At 34.3% G+C, this 20,187-nt stretch overlaps 4 protein-coding genes across 7 annotated transcripts; 3 read left to right on the top strand and 1 right to left on the bottom strand.

The window, feature by feature from the left end:
* Positions 1 to 2,195: 2,195 nt before the first annotated feature.
* LOC110723766 (B3 domain-containing protein Os06g0112300-like) lies at positions 2,196 to 4,683 on the top strand. 2 transcript variants are annotated; one of them, XM_021903137.1, is made up of 3 exons: positions 2,196 to 2,360; positions 3,461 to 3,658; positions 4,055 to 4,683. In XM_021903137.1, the coding sequence occupies exons 2-3, from the start codon at positions 3,524 to 3,526 to the stop codon at positions 4,358 to 4,360; spliced, it is 441 nt and encodes a 146-aa protein (XP_021758829.1). In that variant the 5' UTR covers positions 2,196 to 2,360; positions 3,461 to 3,523; the 3' UTR covers positions 4,361 to 4,683. The 2 variants fall into 2 exon arrangements, with proteins under 2 accessions (XP_021758829.1, XP_021758828.1); XM_021903136.1 differs by having other exon boundaries at positions 2,198 to 2,360; positions 3,520 to 3,658.
* A 654-nt stretch (positions 4,684 to 5,337) lies between these two features.
* LOC110723764 lies at positions 5,338 to 14,337 on the top strand. 2 transcript variants are annotated; one of them, XR_002511764.1, is made up of 10 exons: positions 5,338 to 5,604; positions 7,445 to 7,669; positions 7,766 to 7,895; positions 7,996 to 8,039; positions 8,158 to 8,274; positions 8,452 to 8,544; positions 8,676 to 8,779; positions 8,862 to 9,028; positions 10,036 to 10,154; positions 13,404 to 14,337. XR_002511764.1 is itself a non-coding variant. In XM_021903133.1 (8 exons), the coding sequence occupies exons 2-8, from the start codon at positions 7,548 to 7,550 to the stop codon at positions 9,002 to 9,004; spliced, it is 753 nt and encodes a 250-aa protein (XP_021758825.1). In that variant the 5' UTR covers positions 5,338 to 5,604; positions 7,445 to 7,547; the 3' UTR covers positions 9,005 to 9,339. The 2 variants fall into 2 exon arrangements, 1 of the variants encoding a protein (XP_021758825.1); XM_021903133.1 differs by lacking the exons at positions 10,036 to 10,154; positions 13,404 to 14,337 and having other exon boundaries at positions 8,862 to 9,339.
* LOC110723765 (GPI-anchored protein LLG2-like) lies at positions 12,465 to 13,792 on the bottom strand. 2 transcript variants are annotated; one of them, XM_021903134.1, is made up of 3 exons: positions 13,616 to 13,792; positions 13,395 to 13,451; positions 12,465 to 12,987 (listed from the first exon to the last, which is right to left on the bottom strand). In XM_021903134.1, exons 1-3 carry the CDS (start codon positions 13,761 to 13,763, stop codon positions 12,644 to 12,646), a joined length of 549 nt encoding a protein of 182 aa, XP_021758826.1. In that variant the 5' UTR covers positions 13,764 to 13,792; the 3' UTR covers positions 12,465 to 12,643. The 2 variants fall into 2 exon arrangements, with proteins under 2 accessions (XP_021758826.1, XP_021758827.1); XM_021903135.1 differs by lacking the exon at positions 13,395 to 13,451.
* Positions 14,338 to 15,778: 1,441 nt separating the features above from the next.
* Positions 15,779 to 18,438, top strand: LOC110723512 (F-box/LRR-repeat protein At3g59190-like). Its single transcript, XM_021902866.1, has 4 exons — positions 15,779 to 16,612; positions 16,914 to 17,156; positions 18,034 to 18,185; positions 18,300 to 18,438. Exons 1-4 carry the CDS (start codon positions 15,779 to 15,781, stop codon positions 18,436 to 18,438), a joined length of 1,368 nt encoding a protein of 455 aa, XP_021758558.1.
* The last annotated feature ends 1,749 nt before the right edge of the window (positions 18,439 to 20,187 follow it).

Below are 20,187 nucleotides of genomic sequence, written 5' to 3'. Positions count from 1 at the left end.
TTATTATTCTATTTTTACTCTCTCATCAACCCCAATTTGTAGGGGTGTATATGAACCGAGCCATAAACTACTCGGGTTCGAGCTCGGTTGACTCTCGTTCATGTTCGTTTATTTAATAAATGAGCCGAGGTTGAACAAATTTTGAAACTCGTTTAATAAATGAGCTTGGACACGAACATAAATATGCTCGTTCAGATATGTTCATGAACAACTCGTTTATTTATTTTCACGAACTTATTTATGTTCATGAATTGTTGATTTATTCATAATTTGTTAATTTAATTCTTAAGTTTATATGGTGTGATTAAGATTTAATTATTATGCTACTTTTGAGATTTTCAAATGTCAAAAGTAAAAAGGTCGTTTATTATAAAAGCTTGTTTATTATTGAGCTTGTTCATGAATCACTCATTTATCAACTCGTTTAATAAACGAGTTGTTCATGAACATATATTGTACTAAATGAGCTGAGCTTGAACAGATTTTTGAGCTTGCTTGAAAGCTCAAGATCGTGCTCGGACAGTCGGACTCGCCTAAGTTAAGTGAACTGAACATGAACAAGGTAGTACTCGGCTCGGCTCGGCTCGGCTCGGCTCGACTCGACTTATTTACACATTACACCCTATCAATTTGACAAATAAATTTATATGAAGTATTATAAAATATACTTCGTATACGTAGTATTGTACTATTCTAAGGGTATGTTCTCATAGACTGAACTGAACTGAACTGAATAATTAATAAGAGAAGGAAATTAGGAGCTGAACTGAACAGGCCTGAAAATAAACGTATGAGAATAGGCCTGAAAATAAACGTATGAGAACAGACCCTAAAACTGTGTGTATACACTAATATTGCAATTACTTGAATTGCAAAATTGATACTACTCCCTTCGTTCAAATTTTTTTTTTACAGTTTTATTTTTACTTTTCTTTTTTATTCTTTAAATAGTAGAGTATTACTTTTGTTAGACCCTCTACAATGGTGAGACTTAAGTAGATATTTTTAGGAGAGAGAGAGAGAATTTTTTGCAATGTACACGTTGATAATTAAACGTAGCAACTCCAAAATAAAGTTGCTAAGTTTAACACGGAGTACTAAAACCCTCTCTAATGGTGAGACTCAAGTGAGTATCTTTAAGAGAGAGAGAGAGAGAGTATTTTTTGCAATGTATACCAATAAATTGGTATCTAAACTTAGCAATTCCAAAAAAAAGTTGCTAAGTTTAGATACTCAACTTTGAGTCTCATTTGACAAAAAGTGTGGGCCCCATGTTAATATTCTAATTATTTTGTAATTTATTTAAGTTTTACCTTTTTTTAATCTTACAATATTTGATATTAAAAATAAATGGATTTGGTGAGCCAAATTGAAAGTGACATTTGTATATTTTGGAGAATCTCACCATTGGAAAATTAGGCTTCACATAAGTTACTAAATTGAGAAGTGAGTTTGGTATCACCATTAAAGGTAAAAAAACAACTCATTTTGTATTTTAATACTCAAATACGAGTCTTACCATTGGAGATGGTCAAACTTTGAGTCTCATTTGACAAAAAATGTAGGACCCTTGTCAATATTCTAATATATTTTGTAATATATTTAAGTTTTATTATTTTTTTAATCTTATAATATTTAATATTAAAAAAGAAATGGAATTGGTGGGCCATAAATAGAAAGTGACATTTGTATATTTTTAGAGAGTCTCAAATTAGACTTCACATGAGATACTAAGGGCCTGTTCACATTTACTTAATTTCAGTTCAGTACAGTTCAGTTTAGTTCAGTTCAGTTAAGTTCAACTTAAATCAGTTCAGTTAAGTTCAGCTCACCTCAAATCAGTTCAGTAAATGTGAACAGACTCTAAATTGAGAAGTGGGTTATATCACCATTAAAGATAAAAAAACAACTCATTTTGTATTCAATACTCAAATTTGAGTCTCAGACTTAACCGAAAATTGTAAACTTTGTAATTGTAGTCCTCTATTTTGGTAAGTGTAGCTGTGTAGCCGAAAATTTACTTAATTTCAGTTCAGTACAGTTCAGTTCAGCTTCAATCAGTTCAATCACTTCAGTTCAACTTCAATCAGCTCAGTTCAGTTCAGTTCAACTCAAATCAGTTCAGTTCAGTTCACTTCATCTCAAATGCGGACTACGAAGTAAAATTGACAATACATCAAAGTCATGAAACGTCAATATCATAACATAATTAGACACCAAGGAATTTAATTCAACAAATACGGAGTTCAAACTTCAAAACATTCCCTTCTTCTCACCGGACTCAACTCCGATCACCGGCCGTCTTCCGTCGGCGTTAGCATACAACCCCTCTTCTTGATTCTTCTTCCTCCTATTCAAGGGTTAGTTCAATTTTCTTTTTACTTTTTAATATTCAATTATTGTCAATCCAAATTTGAACTGTATCTTTGTTACATTTATGCAGTTTTTGTTCAATCTTGTTGTTTATGGTTAAATTAAAGAGAATTTTGTTTAATTGCACAGACAAATGAGAATTTTTGTAAAGTAAAAAACAATAATTCCTAAAAGGGGTTTGAGTTGAGAGTGGTAATAATGTAGAATATTTCCCTTTTTGAAAGTGATATTAGATCAATTTGTTGTAATTTGTAATTTGGTTTTGCTAATTGTGATAAATTAATAAATATTTAGCTAGTCTACTTGCTTCAAAGACAAGTATTGATCTTTGATACTGTCTTTGGCTATTACAAGTGTGGAAAGAAAGAGCAAGTTGCAATAGTAGTGGGCAATCAAATAATATTGAATGATGAATTGTTTACTCCAATTGAAATTGATCTTTTCTTGCAAGTTAGTGACACATATTGTGATGGTTTATGTGAAGAGCAAGTTGTAATATAGTATGCGCGATTGGATGATAAATTGGTTACTCTAATTGTGAACGATCTTTTCTTGCAAGTTAGCTATGATAATTGATTTGAAATGCTTTTTAATTATGGACTCACATTAAGCATAGTTTTAATCTTATACTAGATTTCATGTTGTAGTCCGAATTGTTGATTTGAGTACTTGTTTTATCTTATTTGCACCCCTTCGCTCTAACTCTTGAATTGGTCACATTCAGACTTTGAAGATTGCTTGATTTCTATTCTAGTTAATCTATTACCGTAAAATTGACTAAATTGATGATCATTTTCCCAAGCTCGACTTAATGTGTAATTTGTCAGAATGGGTCAAATTGATTGTTCATTCGAGGGAGCTTGACTCTAGAGAGTCTAGATTTAAGAGTGTCTTGAACTACAGGTAGGAAGAAAGAGGGGTTTGTGATTTGTTTGCTTCATTTCAATACTACATAGTGCAAACTAGTAACTTTACACAACTTTGCTTTTTTAATCTGTTAATCTTTCCTTGAGTAAGAAGTGATCTCTTTTACTGAAGTAGTCCAGCAGCTACTCTGCTAATGTTTAGTATTGCTCTGATATAATAGGTATCTCTTATATGAATGTTTTGATTCTTGATATGTATGGAACCTTTTGTATTATGAAGAGATATGAACGAGGAGGAACAGCAACTTGATCCTGTATCTATAGATACCGAAGAGGATGAAGAAATTGAGCCACTTTCGGGATATCCCATGTTTCATGTAACTCTTTACAAATCACACGTCAGTAGTCCATATCAATTGGTAGGATTTTCTTCTTACTCTCTTATGTTTCATTAGTGTATGGAATTGTGGATTTAAAGAGAAATATAGCGATTTGTTGTTTCATTGTTATCTTCATGATGATGGTTTGATTCATTCATCAGATAGCTCATAGAAATTTGGTGCATAAATGAACTTTTTATGTTTTTGGCTATCAGTGTCTTTGTGAGGTAGCGTTGATGATACACAAAACACATTGTTAAAGGCCTTAAAGCTCTAAACATTACATCAGTTCTTCTTTGTGGGCTTTCCCTCTCGAGTCTAAATGAAATCTCTTGTTGTCAAACAGCGTAGGCATAGTTAGCTTGCATACATTGTGTGCAACCCTTACCAAGGATGACACACTGACTATAATTTCTGATTGATTCATGACTTCAGACAATTCCTGCAGAAAGTGCTCATATACTTCCCCATAAAACAGCCACAGTTACCCTCACTCGTGGCAAAAAGAGTTGGAAAACAACTTATTTCGGCAGTCATCCAACCCATAAAAGATTTGATTTTAGCTCGTGGAAAGAATTTGCTGTTGACAACAATCTCAAGGTTGGAGATGTTTGTATTTTTGAACTCATTGAACTTAGTGGTGAGGCTTTGAAGCTCAAGGTTCAAGTTCTTCGAGGTGACTTTCCTTCTATTTTACTAGGAAATGACGGCACAAGTGATAACCCCATAATTGTTGAGTGAAGATTATGATCAATCTTCTTTAAGGTCTTGACTTAAATTTCTTAGCTTAGAAAGATTTGGCTTTTGTTTAAGAAAGTATGCAAGCACTGTATAATCGCTTGAATAGGAACATCCAGTTCATTGAGGTAAAGCACGTTGGCAACACCGGTCTGTGACATAGCTCGCTATGAGTCAATGACCTTAGCTTGGCCCAAAGTGACATAGTATGATAGTAGTAGTGTAGTACTGGGAATTTGTAATATGGAGTTGGTGTACTGTTATGTATATTGGATTATGTAGAGATTATGGTTTTATAAATGAAGGGAGTGTTATTATTAAAATTAGTTGATTATTGTGTTGGAGGCTTGGAGCTCAATAGCTCATTGTTTATTACTTCATATCTGTTGTATGTTGTTAGCTGATCTCTAGAAAAGTGTTGAGCAAATTAGTGGCAGTGGACTAAACTATTAACTACTCAAGGTAGTTTGGATAAATATTTTATTGTATTTTCAATTTTGATTACTTGATTAGCAATTTGAACTTATTAAAGCTGAAATGAACTGAAAATAATCTGATGAGAACAGACCCTTAGTTTACAAAAAACCTTACGACATTAATGAATGAGAGCAAGGCTGCAAGGTGCTAGTGGAGAAGCGTAAAATACATTTTTTTCCCCACTAATTTCTAATCAATTGCGAATTTATTGCACCTGTAAAATTCATAAGACTATGCTACTCTAGATAATTTTTTCATATGCACCTGTTAAATTCGTAAGAGTACCCTCCCACAAATTTCATTTACATTAGTTTTATACACCATATTTTGAAAGTTTACTTTCATTTAGGATGTGAATATATACTTGTGTATTGTTTTGACCCGTAAACTGACTCATTCATTGACCCATAAAACCTTTTATCTTACCCACATTTTAATGATCAACTAAACAACTAGACGTGTAGAGGTAGACCTTATTATTAAAATGTGGGTTAGATAAAGGGTTTGGATCCACAGTTTACGGGTCAAACCAAATTCAGCTCCGACTCAAATTCGGGTAAATTCAAGTCAATGTTTTGACACCTGTACATACCACGTGTCAGTTATATTCCTCTTTATTTTTCCTTTTTTTTTTTTTTTTGGAGCGTTCACTTTTCACGCTGCACGGCACACTCTTCCCTTTCCCCTCTCCCACCTCCATTGAAGCTTACTCTAATACTCCATTAAAGCTACTTCTGAGCTTTCCCTCCTCCATTGGAGCAGATTCTGAGGTAGGAAGTTTTTTTTATTTTTTGTTTTATTTTTATTCGTCGAATATCAATTAATTTCATAGTCTAGGGTTTATTGTTAAATTAATCGTCAGTACAGTCAATTAAGGGTTCTTCTAAGGTGAATTATTGAACTTTGATTATAATTACTGAAATTATGAAATGTTATAACGAGCAATTTTGTTGATATTCTTAAGCGAGAGGAATTGTATGTGATTTTTGGAGCCTGATGTGAATGCTTTTGGCAAGGGAGGGTTATAGGAAAATAGGGTTTTTGGAGATTGAGATGAATACATTTTTGAATTACTTATCTATTTTAAACAATCTAGCAAACATAAGAGTTTCACTATCGCAAGTGCTAATATAGTGAGTAAAAAATTAAAGAAAAGCGAGTTTTCGCTAAATGAAATTAATGGCTTAATGGTGAAACGTTGAAGAAGAAGATCATAGTGGAAGCAGCAAGAATGCTATTATTTGCTCCCATAAAATCAATGTATGGTGCTACAAATTTTAGCAACAAGTAATTACCTGTGCTTTACTGAGAATGAATATATGTTCTGTTCTGTTCTGTTTTTGTCCAAATTCATTAACACTTTGTTTGGATAGGAAGAACATTACAAATTCATTTTGACCTTTTTTTTTATTAAAATGTTCTGTGGGTTAGTCTATTAACAAGATCATCAATGGTTAGCGTAGCTGTCCACGAGTCTACTTAGTCACTTTGCAAATCCATTATTACCAGTCCCTTGTAGATATCCCTTTTATATATATTTTGATGAAGTGCGATAAATGTTTTGTTGTTCTCTTCTTTTTCAATTTGATCTAATCTCTTGAAATTCCTTTACAGATTGTTTGGATAAAGAAAGGGAAGGAAAAGAAGGGAAGGGAGGAGAAGAGGAGGGGAGGGAAAGGGAGGGGAGAGAAAAAGGATGAGTTTTCCTTTCAAATCTCTCCATTGTTGGAGGGACCAATTTCCTACAATTTAATCCTTCCATTTTCCTCCCCTTCAATTCCCTCCCTTCCTCATTTTCTATCCAAATGAAAGATACTCCATCTTTCCATTTCTCTTCCCTTCCTTTCCCTCCATTTCCTTCAATCCAAACACACCGTTAGTGTGATTGCTAAAGTTGGTTCTTTTTCTAAAAAGAATGCATATGTTGTTCTTAAAAATATTCTATTCCTTATTTGATTGTATATGATCAATGGTCTAGAACTCTGGTCTCTGGATACCCCTCAAGTTTTATCTACTGGATTTAGGAGTAAATTTTGGACCATCCTTGATTTGAGACTATTTTGAAAGTTTAATGTCATTTTGGACGTGAATGCTTACTTGTGTATTGTTTTCAATTCTATGGAAATTACAAGAATGAGTCAGTTTGGAGTGAGGATGCAATAGATTATTGATTTTCTTTGAACTTATTGGTAAGATAGTGATTTATCTTAAGTGATCTGTTAAGAGTATCTTTGAATTAGAAGCAAGGCCTTTTGGCATAGGATTTACTTATTTTGTTGTTGATTAGTAATAAGAGAGATAGATATATAGAAATTAATGATTACTCGTACGATCTTTTTTCTTTTCTTGGCAGATGTTGAAATTTCTGATCACTTTTGTTTTTTAGTGTATGGCATGAATCAAACAGTGCTGCATGTTTACTATTGGTTGGCTCATTGGTTGATCACCAAGATTAGCAATATATATGGGTCGTGATGTATTATCTCATGTTTTGGGACATATAGGTGGATGATCAAGTTTAGCATCAATTTGGCTACAGTGCGTTTTTTCATTCTTTGGCTCATAGGCTGACTTGAACTTACTATTAATCTTATTTTTGGTCAAGTGTAGAATGCAGTGTTAGTCTTACTGAAAGACAATAGACAAGAAAAAGAGAGTGAAGATTCCTCAGTAAGTGGAGTGTGCTACTGCAAGTTGATTTTGTGAAAGAACAATGGTGGAGCGATTCTTTGATGGCAGTAGCACCAACTCTGTTACCACTGTTGCTGTACAACCTCAAGGAGGCTGTTGCTTTACATCTGATCCAATTACGCTGCTCACTGGCCCTCCATCCTGGTACTCACACTCTTAGTCTTAACTAATGCAAGTTCCTAATTATGTGTCTAGAACTCAACAAATGTTTAGAAATTTATGTTCAATGTTTCTTTTCAGTGGGAAGACATCACTTCTATTTCAGTTCGCTTTGAACATGGCAGCTCACTGTCAGTCCACGTCACAGGGATACATTGTCTTTATCTGCAATCGTCGCCGTTTTGAAACCAAACCTCCTTTCCTCTCTCAGGTCTCTTCTCCTCTCCTCAAACCCCTGTTCTCCTGCACATGCTGACTTGCTGAGTTATATAATTGATTACGGAGTAGTAAAAGTGTCTATCCAATTACAGGGAGTTGATGCTTCTTCACACATCTTTCAGCGAATTCATATCAAGTTAGTTACTACTGCTTCAATACTAATGATAGTTTTGCTTTGGTTGACTTGCATTTCTTAATCCATGATTTTTTTTTTTAATTTTTAATGTCTGGCTTTTGCGGTTCCCTGTTCCCAGGTATATGGATGATTATGATGATGAAGGCATCAAGAAATTTTTTGCTGCCTTCCATCTTCTTCATCCTTTGCCCCTTGCTGTTATTATTGATGATTTTGGTGACTTCTTTCTTGAAAGGTATAATCCCTCCCTCTTTCTCGAACTTAATTTACTCTTGCTGAAAGTCAGAGCTTGCATCTTTCATTTGATTACACATTTTAAAAAAGAATGGCCATATGATGCTTTAACTTTGGCTGCCTGATGAATTACATGTTAATAATGAATTTCACTAATTTTCCTTTATACTGGATAAAGCAAGTGTCAAATGAAGTATAATAATCCTCGTGGAAGGGACTTAGCCATGGTTCGAGTTTTAGCCCTTTGTCATAGTGCAATCATCCATGCCAGGTGAGTTAGAGCCCTTTTACAACTAAATAAGCTTAATTGCAAATTCCTTTGCTTCTTTTGCTTGCCTTTGCAAGTACTGATTTACCACCTATATGACATTAGTCCCTCTGTTATTGGAATTCTGTCACCAGTAAAACAACAGCTTGCCAGCTTTTGCTCTCTGATACGTATCACGGAGACTTTCCTAGACAATTCATCTACAAAAGATGGATTTCGTCTATTTTCACAATCCAAGGTAGGTGGGTTCATTGAATTTTAGGCCGAGAGAGAGATGCAGTCAATGAGTTTGATATAATAATTCTTGTTTTTGGTCAAAGGTGAAGGTGATGGATGTGGCTCATTTCTTCTTAAACATAGTGTGCAAACGCAAGGAAGGAGCATAGGAAAAAGGAGTGCTAGATACTCTATAGCGCTTCAGTACCTGGTTTTGGAGGGAGTCAGGGAAGACACACAGATTTGAATGTTTGATGTAATATGTTACTTGGTTAGTTTTATCTACTCTAAATGCTTCTCAAATCTGAAAACTTGTGTATGCAAACTAATTCTTGGTGTTGGGAACTTGCAATACTTCTACCCCAGTATATGAGATTAGCATGTACTGCTTTTTTCCTTAGAGATAGCTACATCTGTGTTTCATGTGGGATATTCACTGGTTTATCTTTGTACAGCTCATGTACGATAAAAGCAGGCCTTCAAACTGTTACTCTTGGAATTATTTCTTATAAAAGAATGCTTACAGTCCTTATCACCAAGCTAAACCTTGTGTCAACATCAACAGAGTCGATTTTGTAAAAAAAAAAAAAAAGAGTATTACCCAATGTTAGGTTTTACATGTCATGATAGTTAAATTAAGAGTAAATTTTGATTACAAATGGCATGCCAAGTGTAGAGAACTCACTAGATGTCGCATCAAGTGTTGGCATACAGGATAGCCAAGTAGTTACTGCAGAAGTTGATGTAGCTAAACATGATGTTTGCACAAATTCTGGTATAGTGTTCAAGTCTCTGATGTAAGGACATGCCAAATCCTTGAAAACTTCACTGTATAGGTTGAGAGGTTATGTGGGTCGTTTGCATTTATTTTGTTATAATTGTGTAGTATCTGAGTATTTCTGAATATCGACTGGGCATCTGTGCAATTAATATTTGGTTTTTAAGAACAAGTACTTAGAACTTTAAAATCTTTGTCCAATTAGAATAGCTAACATGATTTTGAGACGAACCTATATATTTTCACCCAATTAAAAACCCTGATTTGGTGATTCCACTATTTTCCCTTACAATTGCTGTTGTTTATATTTTTTGCATCTACACTTCTGTTTTGTTTTGTTTTTTTTTTTTTTTTTTTTTTTTTTTTTTTTTTTTTTTTTTTTTTTGCATTGTGACACTAACGATGACAACTTTTTGATTATTTTGGCACTTGAAAGTTTTGCTTTTAGTTCTGTTTTTGATGGACAATTTAACTGAACAGTCCTTGGATTATTGTGTCAGCTTCTGGAGAATCAATCCATCACTCCACCAATTATAATGTGATATGAAGGTTTTGGTGCGTGTTGATGTGGTTACCTTTAGCCTGTGATTTTCAAAACTAGCTGACGTTGATTGCAATGGTAAACTTCTTTTCATTTAAGGTTTTTTGTTTGTTGTTCTAGCACCCTGTTTTCTACGGCTCTTTTCTTAGTTATATACTCCATTCATTTTTTTTATACATTCTACTATCATAGCATGAGGAGCTTGTTGAATCCATTGGGTGTGGTCTCGACCACAAACACTACCAATTGAATCAAAATGCGATCCCTCTTGCTGCTGCTCCATCTACTGTAACTGTGTTCCTAGGGTGGGTTTAAGTACTTCTTTGGTTAAATATAAAATATATAATTCCTAAGATGCCTTGGAAATTGTATCTCCCATGTACTTTAATTTTATAGGAAGCATGAACTGTTGTTTGTTTGATAATTGGAAGAAAGATTTTCTATGGAAAGTTTTACTTACCTAGGGAGACCTAGTTAAGCAACATCTTTCTTTTTATGGAAAGTAGAACCTCCTATGTTTCTCCAACCAAACAACTTTGGATTCTCTCACTTCCTATGAAATTCTACTAATTGATTTTTTTTTTCCCAATCTTTTATATTAGTCAAATCAAACAAATACCTAACAAACACGTCTTGCTAAACTTCCTATTAGCAAAGAATTTGAAACTAAAAGTACACCTCTTTATTCTATTTATATTATTTGACCACTTAACTAACTTTTCTCATTTCATATCATTTGTGATGTATAGAATATTGATACATTATCATTTATTTGTTTAAAATATCAATGTATTATTACTTGTTAGTTTTTAACTACTTATACATCGACTAACATGTTTTGAAAATTTGTCTTTGACCTTACTTTTGCTGTCTAGCTCTTGCTTGCACCTATCTTTAGCAAAAAAAGTTTCAAAGTCTACTTTAGTAAATTTACAAAATAGCTATTACATCAAACTCTATTCTCAAGTAGAAATTTAAGATTTTTTTTATTTTTTTATTTTTAAAATTTTATATTTAATCGTTGGAAAAGTATTTTCTTAGGTATGAATGCATTTTAGGAAAAAGTTAGTTAATGCTTTGGTATTCAAAACTGATAAGTAATAGTGCATTGATATTTTGAATGAACAAATAATAATATATTGATAATATAACAAGAAAAATAATGTGAGTTAGAAAAAAGTTAGTTAAGTGGTCAAATAATATGCAATGAAGAGATTGTATGGTATCCTCTTCTAGAATGTGAGTACTCCATAGAATATTCCTACATTCATATCTAGAATGGAGATTGTAATGCTTGTAAGGAGTCAAAGGGAATTTAAGTGGAAATAAACTTACAAGGAAGCTCTAACCCAAAGCAATTAAATACATTGAACTTATAGTTTTAGTAGAAATCAAACTTTCAATCTCATTTACAACACTTTGTTGCTTGGCACGCACTAGGAGATTATCTTCCAAAAACATTTGTGAATTTACAATTAATAGTTTTTTCAATATAGAGTGGACATTCAGTTTAGGTTTGCAAAGTTTTGACTTTTGAGCAAAATTTTGGACAGTAATCTTACTCGAGGGCATGCTTCGAAACTAGGGAATTTATTAGGTAATAGTAGAGTTGAGGGGTTTTATGGAATGAGTTTATGGTGGACTTGGTGGTGTGAACTTTGAACTATGGATTTGTGTGGCTGCTTGGCGCAATTAAAGTGAGTTGGGCAAGAGTTTGTGTGTCAAAGTAGCAGCTGTTTTGCATCTATATTTTCCAGCAATAGCTACTGCATCAAACTTTTTGATGTAATAGCTATTTAAGAGTATAGGACTCTTAGTCAAGTGATATCACTTGGGATTAGCTAGGACAAATTAGATATTGATGGGAGTCATTTGAGGAGTCGTGACTCGTGGCTGCACCAAAGCTATTTTTGATCACCTTCTCAAAGCTGGTGCATTTCAGATTTCATAGAATATATGTAAAGCCCAAACTGAAGGAACATTAGGATTTCATTGTTTGTTGCATTTATGCTTATTTGAACTCTTCTTAGGTGTGAAGTTTCTAAAGCTTTAGTTATGTTGATTTTCATAATGAGATTATTTGCTGCGAACTTGTGTTTGCTCAAAACTTGAAAAGTTGGACTGGCTTATATTTTCGTTCATTCAAGACTTTGTATGCACTGAATTCTGTGAGTTGAGCTTGTGCTAGCTAATACTCTCATGTATTGCGTAACAATCCACCCAAGCTCCCAAATTCGCCTGAATTTTAGTTTAAATAACTTGAGCAACAGTCAGGATCAAGACATTGAATTTTGTAGCTGTTTGGCGTGCATGCAGTTCATGTACAATAAGAACTACATCATTAATTGTTATTTCTTGGCTCAGTTACTCAAGTTGGAGATTCCCAAATGTGTAAATAAGCAAGAATAGCCTTGGTTGTACCATATAGGGCACATGGTATAACTTGTACTATTTATACTTTGATCTTTGCCAATTGGTTACTGTATTAGTATACATAATATTACATATCAAGGCTATAGATTAGAAGAAAATTAATTACAAAGTCAAAGGAAAAAAAAACCAAGAAATCATAGAAGCATCCAGTAGAAAATTGAAAGAAAGAAGATACTTATTGTGGCAGTGTGGCAAGAGGACTTGGGCTTGGACATGGACATCTGAGCATCAGTGCACTCAAGGCCACGCTTACTGTCACGGCAAATGTTGGCAAAAAGGCCAGGTGGGTATTTGCCATAGAGATTGATGTAACTGAATAAGGTGGTTGCACAATTGTTGGTTACGTCGTTTAGGGTTGGAGCGTAAGGGCATGCCAATTCCTTGAAAGCCCCGCAACATATGTTGGCTGGATATCTGGGTCCTTTGCATCTGCTTATTATGATCGTGTAGTTCAAGTGCTGAACATCTAGTGGGCAATCTGCAACAAATATCAAGGTTAATTTTTGGTGTCATTTTGAGTTTTGGCATTGTTTGTAGGTTTTTCTTGATTAATGATCAACAGATTTTACAAATGAATTAAAGTCAACCGACTGTTTATGACGAAGAGTGTAGGATTCTTAGTCAAGTGGTACACTGGACAAGAGCTGGCAATAGCCGCAAAAGATGAAGTCAATATTTTTTAATGCTTCTAGTACGGGTATGACTTTTTCTAGTATTAGTAAGAATAGTTTTGCTGAATTTGGAAAAATCAATACTTAACCCGTTCCGTTTTGTTTGTCCTAATTGGATCACTCTGTAATTCTGTATTTTACTTTCAATTTCAATTATGCAAATACTAGTAACAAGTGAAAAAGACAGGTTCATGAGTATGCTGATGAGGTTGACCTTTTGTAGCTTGAAGAAGATGTCGGCCTACAGAAAATCGAGGCTGCTGTAATTCATCTGTTCAGAAGTAATAGACAGTGGTATTCAGTACGGAGTATATGTTAGCATAGTATGTACTCGAGACATTCTTAGATAGGGATGTAAACCAGCATGGCCATATGGGTGTTCCTGCTGTGCAAAACTCGATTAATAGAATACAAGAAGATTGTGATGATTCTAACCTGAGGGATTTGCCGAAGCTATATGAAGTAAAAGCAAAAGAATCATGATTGTGACTGATGTTGCCGCTGCAATTCCAGTAGTAGAAGAATGACAGAATTTGATCATCTCATGTGAGCTTCTTATACGCTTCTCGGTTGCCATCGACATGAATTTAAAAACTTAAGAAGTTTAGCTAGATTTTCAGTAAGCTAGAGAGGAGAACTATTTATATAATGATCACGGGTTACCAATTTGGGTGAAATGAGGCAATATTGACTGAGTCAATTGATTGAGACTTTGAAAGTGTAGTTCGTGGAATTAGTGTCATTGCCAGCCTGCCATTTTTTAGTTTATCCACCGAACTGTGTGTTCGGTACAACGTTCTTCAGATACTTGAAAAACGACGTATATATATAGACATTTCAAACATGCATGAGGTAAACACGCTTAAATGTTTCATTCATTATACCAGTATTACAAAGTACAGTATACTTAAATAAAAATGTTTTTAATTATTTAAATAGATAGGATATTATTTTAAATTTTTATGTAAGTGAGTAACTAACGCAAATAATTGTGTTGATTTTAGGCTGTTTGAATTCATGTTTGGTTAGGTTTTTGTCTTCCTTCTATAGCTTTAGGTTGGATAAAGTTAGTTAATTGACAAATAGGTATTTAATTTTCATATTTATGATGTATCTCATATCTTTTATACAATAACAAATGGGTTTAGTATTATTAATTTGTTGTTGTCGTATTTGTATATTATGGGTTGGTTCAGTGCATTTTATTGAGAGGCATAAAGCAGGGTAATTCATATTAACCAATTGCAATTGCAATTGCAATGTAGAGTTGCGAGTAAGTGTAAATGCAGGATTGTTATGTACTATCTTCGTTTTTAAATACTTGTTTCATTTCTTCTAGACGCGTATGCTGATGTTAATCTTTGATTTTTTTTTTTTTTGAAATTACTATTGTATCAATATTTTTAGATTTAGTTTTTTTTTTTTTTTGGATAGATAATTGTGATGGTATCATTTCAACTAGAATATCATGAAATCAGGATATAAGGTTAGAATTTTTTGAAATATCTTGTGTTTTGTTCTTTGAGCCCCTTAAGTTTTGTCTGGAGCAAATTTTTAAAAAATATGATTTGTTATGGAAGGGTAAGGGTAGTGATCATGGTGGGTTGCTGTGGAAGAGAGTGGTGAAATGGGAAGAGATAGATTAAGGCCTTGTTTGGTGAGTTTGTGTACTTTTGTAGGATCAGATCTATCCTTTTGTTCTCCATTAGTTACGTACTGGAATACTACTTCCGTTAAATATTATGTGCAACTTTAGAGTATTATTTGTGAAACATAAAATATTCCAAAGTTACACATAACATTTAATAACGGAGGTAGTATTTAACTTGATGAAGTTAGCGAGATCACCTGGTCCTTCCAAATCAGTTACTGTCTTGATTGACAATTTGACACCTTACTTTTCTCCGGAAATCAATTTGATTCCTTGATTTGCTCCCTTAATCTGATATTGAACCAAGTTCGTTTCCTTGCTAAGCCATAAAACCGAAACCATTACTCAACAAATACTAACGAAAATTAGTTGTTCACTTAGTAATTACTTCAATATATATCTAAGCATATGATTTCCATCCGTCAACTGTGAGCGCTCACAATTAACAAAGCCATGCCAATCTTACTCGTCTTTTAGGACAATGGTTCATCTCCACATCTTGACAATTCTCGATTACATTACAATCACATCCAGATGAACTTTTATTGCTTTACTTGCAACAAATAGCTGTTGTTCTAAAACTCACTACAGAACTTGTATCTAGCAGGCCGCGAGCCGGGGAGTCACCAAAGATAATTAAACCATTCATTATCACTTGGGCTTATGTAGCCACATCTAATCTCCACTGATAAGGGCTATATTTTTTGGGGGGGAATACTAAGCGTTTTTGGGTATAGCAGCAGATTAACTACCATAAATGAGGTGGGCTTTCAAGATTTCAGTTGATAACATTATTTCCTAGGCATACTTTATGCAGATGCACTGCATCATGAAGTCAAACAATCGGATTATTGGAAATGAAGAGCATTCTAAATCATCAATTTTTCAGTTACTAGGCTATAAATAATTGTCTCAAGAATTTTTGATGAGTCTGAATCTAAGAAACTATGGTGCAGATTGAAGGGAAAGATAGGATTAGTGCACTCTCAGATACACTTCTTTGTATTATTCTCTCTTTTCTACATATATACGCGTCTGTTAGAACCAGTGTATTGTCCAAGAGATGGAGATATGTTTGGACTAAAGTCCCTGTCCTCGATTTTTCTCTCGTAGATTCATCGAACAAGTCATCTTTCATAACTTTTGTGTACAAGGCCTTGGTCCTCAATGATGCACCTGAGCTAAAACTCTTTCACTTGAGTAATGTTGGTGTAGTCGAAGAATATCATGTTGATTCATGGATTTGGTCTATGTTGAGACGCAATGTGTTGGAGGTCGATCTTTGTTCTATCAACAGAGAGACTAAGCTCGCTGAAGGGCTGTTTGTGAGTCAGAAACTCAGGGTTTTGAAGCTAACTGGAAAATATGTTCTTCCTGTTAGTGTTCTGTATTTTATGCTTCCAAATCTTGAGATCCTCCACCTTTCGGGGGTCATACTTGAGGATAGTTTGTTGGATATATATTCAGTCTTTCCTCGTCTTAGAGAACTTATACTTCGTAACTGGTCAAGAATGAAGATCCTAAACATTCATTCAGCTTCTTTGAAGGTGTTAAAAATCATGTATTTCAGGCTAACAACAGGAATGCAGGATATAGTCATTGAAGCACCTAATCTCGAATACCTATCTCTTTCTGATAATGTTTCATTCTATGACATCAAGGATGTTTCCTCATTGGTTGAAGCTAAGATTAATGTTTGCAAACAAAATTGTGGAATGCTTGAGCTTTTCTTGGATATTGCAGGCGTGAAGACATTGGTATTGTCTATAACAACAATTTATGTAAGTCTTAGTGTTCTTGTGCGTACTTCATTATGTTTTGTTGGAATTAAAATCTGATACGATCTATTATCGACTTTGCAGCAGGCCCTTGTAAATGTGTACCCTCACCAGCTGCCAGTGTTTCACAACTTGACCTGTTTAGTACTAGCAGACGGTACATTGTCTTTTGTTCTGCATATACTCGATCATACTCCAAATCTAACATCTCTGACCGTGCACGGGCACAATTACTCTGTGAGTTTCGTTTCTCTTCAAGTTTCGTGTCAGACTATTTGTCTATTTTCCATATGCTTGAATGTAGTATGGACTATGGATTTTGCAGGATGATTGGACGGAGTACTGGAACCCATACCCATATTTAACACCTAAGTGTCTATCGAGCACTCTGAAGGTTATCAAACTTTACGACTTTTGTGGGGCTCAAGGACAAGTGACTATGGGTGAATATTTCTTGAAAACAGCAGGAAGGTTGAGGGTGATGAAGATTCATACAGTTCATCGAGATGCAGAGGATGAAATGAGCGCCTTGCTAAGGCTATTCAAGGTTCCAAGGGTCTCGAGCATGTGTGAATTCACTATATGCATCCCAGGGAAAAAATCAGTTTTAAGTCTTTATTATGCATTTCAAGTTTCTACTAGGCAGCAATCTTTTAAATAGCCAACAATTAAGGAAAACAGCTGAAATCAAATTCTGTAATATCATGTTCAGTATGATGCATTTATTTAGAATACTAATGAACAATCGTTAGCCAGGGTATTTAAGTCTGTCAAATCTGTTTGCATCCTCTGATTTCGCCGTCACTATTATCAAAATCATAGTTATCTTATTGACAATGATCATCCCTCATGAGATAGCTCTTTTCTTCAAGCTTAATATCGTTAATTCAATCAAACAACACCATGATAACTTAAAATCAGAGTTATACCACCTGGTCATCCCTCACGAATTAATTTAGAGAAACAGCAAAAATGATCAGCCATTACTATTTCAGAAAGAATTATAGGCCTCTCTACAATTAGGTGTAACTTTGCCCTGTGCTTCGTAATTCTGTAATCGGACCGCAAAGGCTTAGAAATTAGTACTCCATAATTGGTCAGGAACTCAATAACTTAGTATTCCATCCAAGACAGACGTCAGAGGAGTAAGATATATTCATCCAAGCACCAAACATCTTCAACAAATGAACTCTCAGTCTGTAGAATCAAGGATATTAAGTCATTGAACAAATCTGACATTTATGCTAGCAAACAAGTGAAAGGTGATAAGTCTGGAGCTGGAATTCTCGAGCTTCTTCAGCAAATTTTGGGCTTGAAGATTTTGCAATTATATAGTAGTAAAACAATCATAAAAGTTTACTTTGTACGTCGTAACTATTGTAAATTTTTGCTCCATACATTATACTTTTATATCTTTGCCACAGTCCCTTGAATATGTGTGCCCTTATCAGTTGCCAGTATTACACAACTTGACCTGTTTGCTCTGCATATGCTGTATCATACTCCGAACTTGGCATGGTTGGTGGCTTGGTGTTGCACAAACACAACTACCCAATAAGTCTTTGGGCTCGATAATGTTTGCTTGTGTTTGAATGTAATAATAACTATTAAGGATGAATATTTTTAGTGCTATGTATATATTAGCCCTCTTATAAATTTCTAATCTGCTAAATTGCTGCATGAGTTCCAGGAATCCATATTCCCAAATTCTACACCAAAGTGCATATTGTGCAATCTTGAGGTTATCAAACTCTTATGAGTTTTGTGGGTGTAAAGAGCAAGTGAAAATAGCGGAATATATCTTGAGAACTGCTGCAGTTTTAGGGTGATAGATAAAGATCCATACAGCTATGCAAGATGCAGATCACTGATTACATAATAAGGGTCTTGCTAATGCATTCAAAACTTAATTTGATATTCCGTATTTCTTATTGAAGAAATTTCATCCTTACATATAACATATGGAGTATAATAACATCTGAAAATAGAAACTTTTTCTGATAATAAGGTCATCACCAAATGTACTACAAATTTCAGTTGTACTTTTCTTGGATCTGTTAAAAGGATCCCAACAACGGACCACTACTACAAAATACAAATACCAAACACAAATTACCAAATATATTCATGCTTTCATTAATTGTTCCAAAAAACCCGAGTAGGAGGAAAACCATTTGAGAGATTACTGAATCCACATAAAAGTCTTGCAGAAATATAATCTTCTTCAGTCTTCAAATCATCACCACTTCACAGAGCTAAAAATTCTGGAATTCTGACTAGTCAAATAGTCAAAATTTTCATCTTCAAGACTGCAGCAATTTCAACATTGGGTGTTATTATCATATAAATTTGATATATAAGTGAAATCAATAAGATTTTAAAAAGCAAGTGTCAGATAAATCTGTACATCCTTTACCTTGTCACGTCGTCTGAATCACTGTCCAACTCTTCCATTTCAGTATCACTATCCTCAGACTCACAGTTATAATCTTCAGTGATAACAGTTATTTCACATTGATTTGACGCCCTAGGGATCATTAACAGCGTTTTCAGAATGTTAACCTCTGTCACTGAATCTTGTGATCTGCGCGTATAAATTTTAAGCTCCTTAAGCAGCATGCTGCTGCCTAAGAAATATTTAATAACTTCAAAACCTTCATCCACATCAAATCCATAATACTCGATTTTCTTAAGGGGCAATCCTTTTGTTTCTAGTTTAATATCAGGCCAATCAAACATCAGCTGCAGACAACATATATAACAAGGTCAGAGTACAATCATTCAAGAATCAATATAGAATAAAAAAAAAATAAAAAAAAGCAATTGTCTATGACAAGTGTAGAGCAAGAAGCTACATATTATACCTTGTGTATGATAAAAGATGCAAGATTTGGAGCACGTCTTAGGATTTGCAGTACAGTTGACCAAGCAGTAAATCCAACTTCCAAGTGTGTTAAATTCTCAAAAATTGGAATCCTATACAGAGCAATTGAACCCTGAAAATAAAAGGTAGTGTTAGATACATATCAAAAAGGCGAAAATAAAATGTAGCATAGAATGAACTATCAAACTTCTTTGCTTTGTTTAAAGAACTTACAACCATAAAGAGATTGTCTAAATAAATGTTGATCCATCTGACAACACTTACATCTAATATAATCTGGTAGAGGACAAGGGTCTGTGTGTAACAGAATTTCTGAAGAAGGTTAATCCATCTAACACTTGAAGTCCGAATATTTAGCCTAACTTCAACCAGAGATGATAGATCAGTCACGAAAGAATGCTTGATCCCAATTGATAGGTGAAGGACTTTGAGATTTGGTGTATTGAGAGCGATTGCTTTCTTCTCATAATCCACTGCAGAAAGACTTAGTGTCTTGACTGAAGAGGAACACACAGAAAAATTTTCAATCCCCTTGCAGTTATCAATATTCAGCACATCGAGCACAGGACAACTAGATAAGAGGCTAGTTAAAGGATCATCCTCTTTTGGAAATGTAACTTTGATAAGAGAAAGGCGCTGAAGGCAGGCAAGATTGAGTGAAGTCGGCAAGGTAAGAGCAAAGCCTTTTAGGTCT

The sequence above is a fragment of the Chenopodium quinoa genome, unplaced genomic scaffold (assembly GCF_001683475.1).
Source record: "Chenopodium quinoa cultivar QQ74 unplaced genomic scaffold, ASM168347v1, whole genome shotgun sequence".
Classification (NCBI taxonomy): Eukaryota; Viridiplantae; Streptophyta; class Magnoliopsida; order Caryophyllales; family Amaranthaceae; genus Chenopodium; species Chenopodium quinoa.
This window is presented reverse-complemented; position numbering and strand designations above follow the sequence as displayed.

Coding starts and splice junctions, on each gene's coding strand:
- LOC110723766 (XM_021903137.1), top strand. CDS start 3,524: ATGAACGAGGAGGAACAGCAACTTGATCCTGTATCTATAGATACCGAA. Junction 3,659..4,054: donor TCAGTAGTCCATATCAATTG/GTAGGATTTTCT, acceptor TCATGACTTCAG/ACAATTCCTGCAGAAAGTGC.
- LOC110723764 (XM_021903133.1), top strand. CDS start 7,548: ATGGTGGAGCGATTCTTTGATGGCAGTAGCACCAACTCTGTTACCACT. Junction 7,670..7,765: donor CTCACTGGCCCTCCATCCTG/GTACTCACACTC, acceptor GTTTCTTTTCAG/TGGGAAGACATCACTTCTAT. Junction 8,275..8,451: donor GGTGACTTCTTTCTTGAAAG/GTATAATCCCTC, acceptor TACTGGATAAAG/CAAGTGTCAAATGAAGTATA.
- LOC110723765 (XM_021903134.1), bottom strand. CDS start 13,763: ATGTCGATGGCAACCGAGAAGCGTATAAGAAGCTCACATGAGATGATC. Junction 13,452..13,615: donor AGCTTCGGCAAATCCCTCAG/GTTAGAATCATC, acceptor ACTTCTGAACAG/ATGAATTACAGCAGCCTCGA. Junction 12,988..13,394: donor TCTTCTTCAAGCTACAAAAG/GTCAACCTCATC, acceptor TATTTGTTGCAG/ATTGCCCACTAGATGTTCAG.
- LOC110723512 (XM_021902866.1), top strand. CDS start 15,779: ATGGTGCAGATTGAAGGGAAAGATAGGATTAGTGCACTCTCAGATACA. Junction 16,613..16,913: donor TGTCTATAACAACAATTTAT/GTAAGTCTTAGT, acceptor GCTTGAATGTAG/TATGGACTATGGATTTTGCA. Junction 18,186..18,299: donor AAGTCTTTGGGCTCGATAAT/GTTTGCTTGTGT, acceptor CATGAGTTCCAG/GAATCCATATTCCCAAATTC.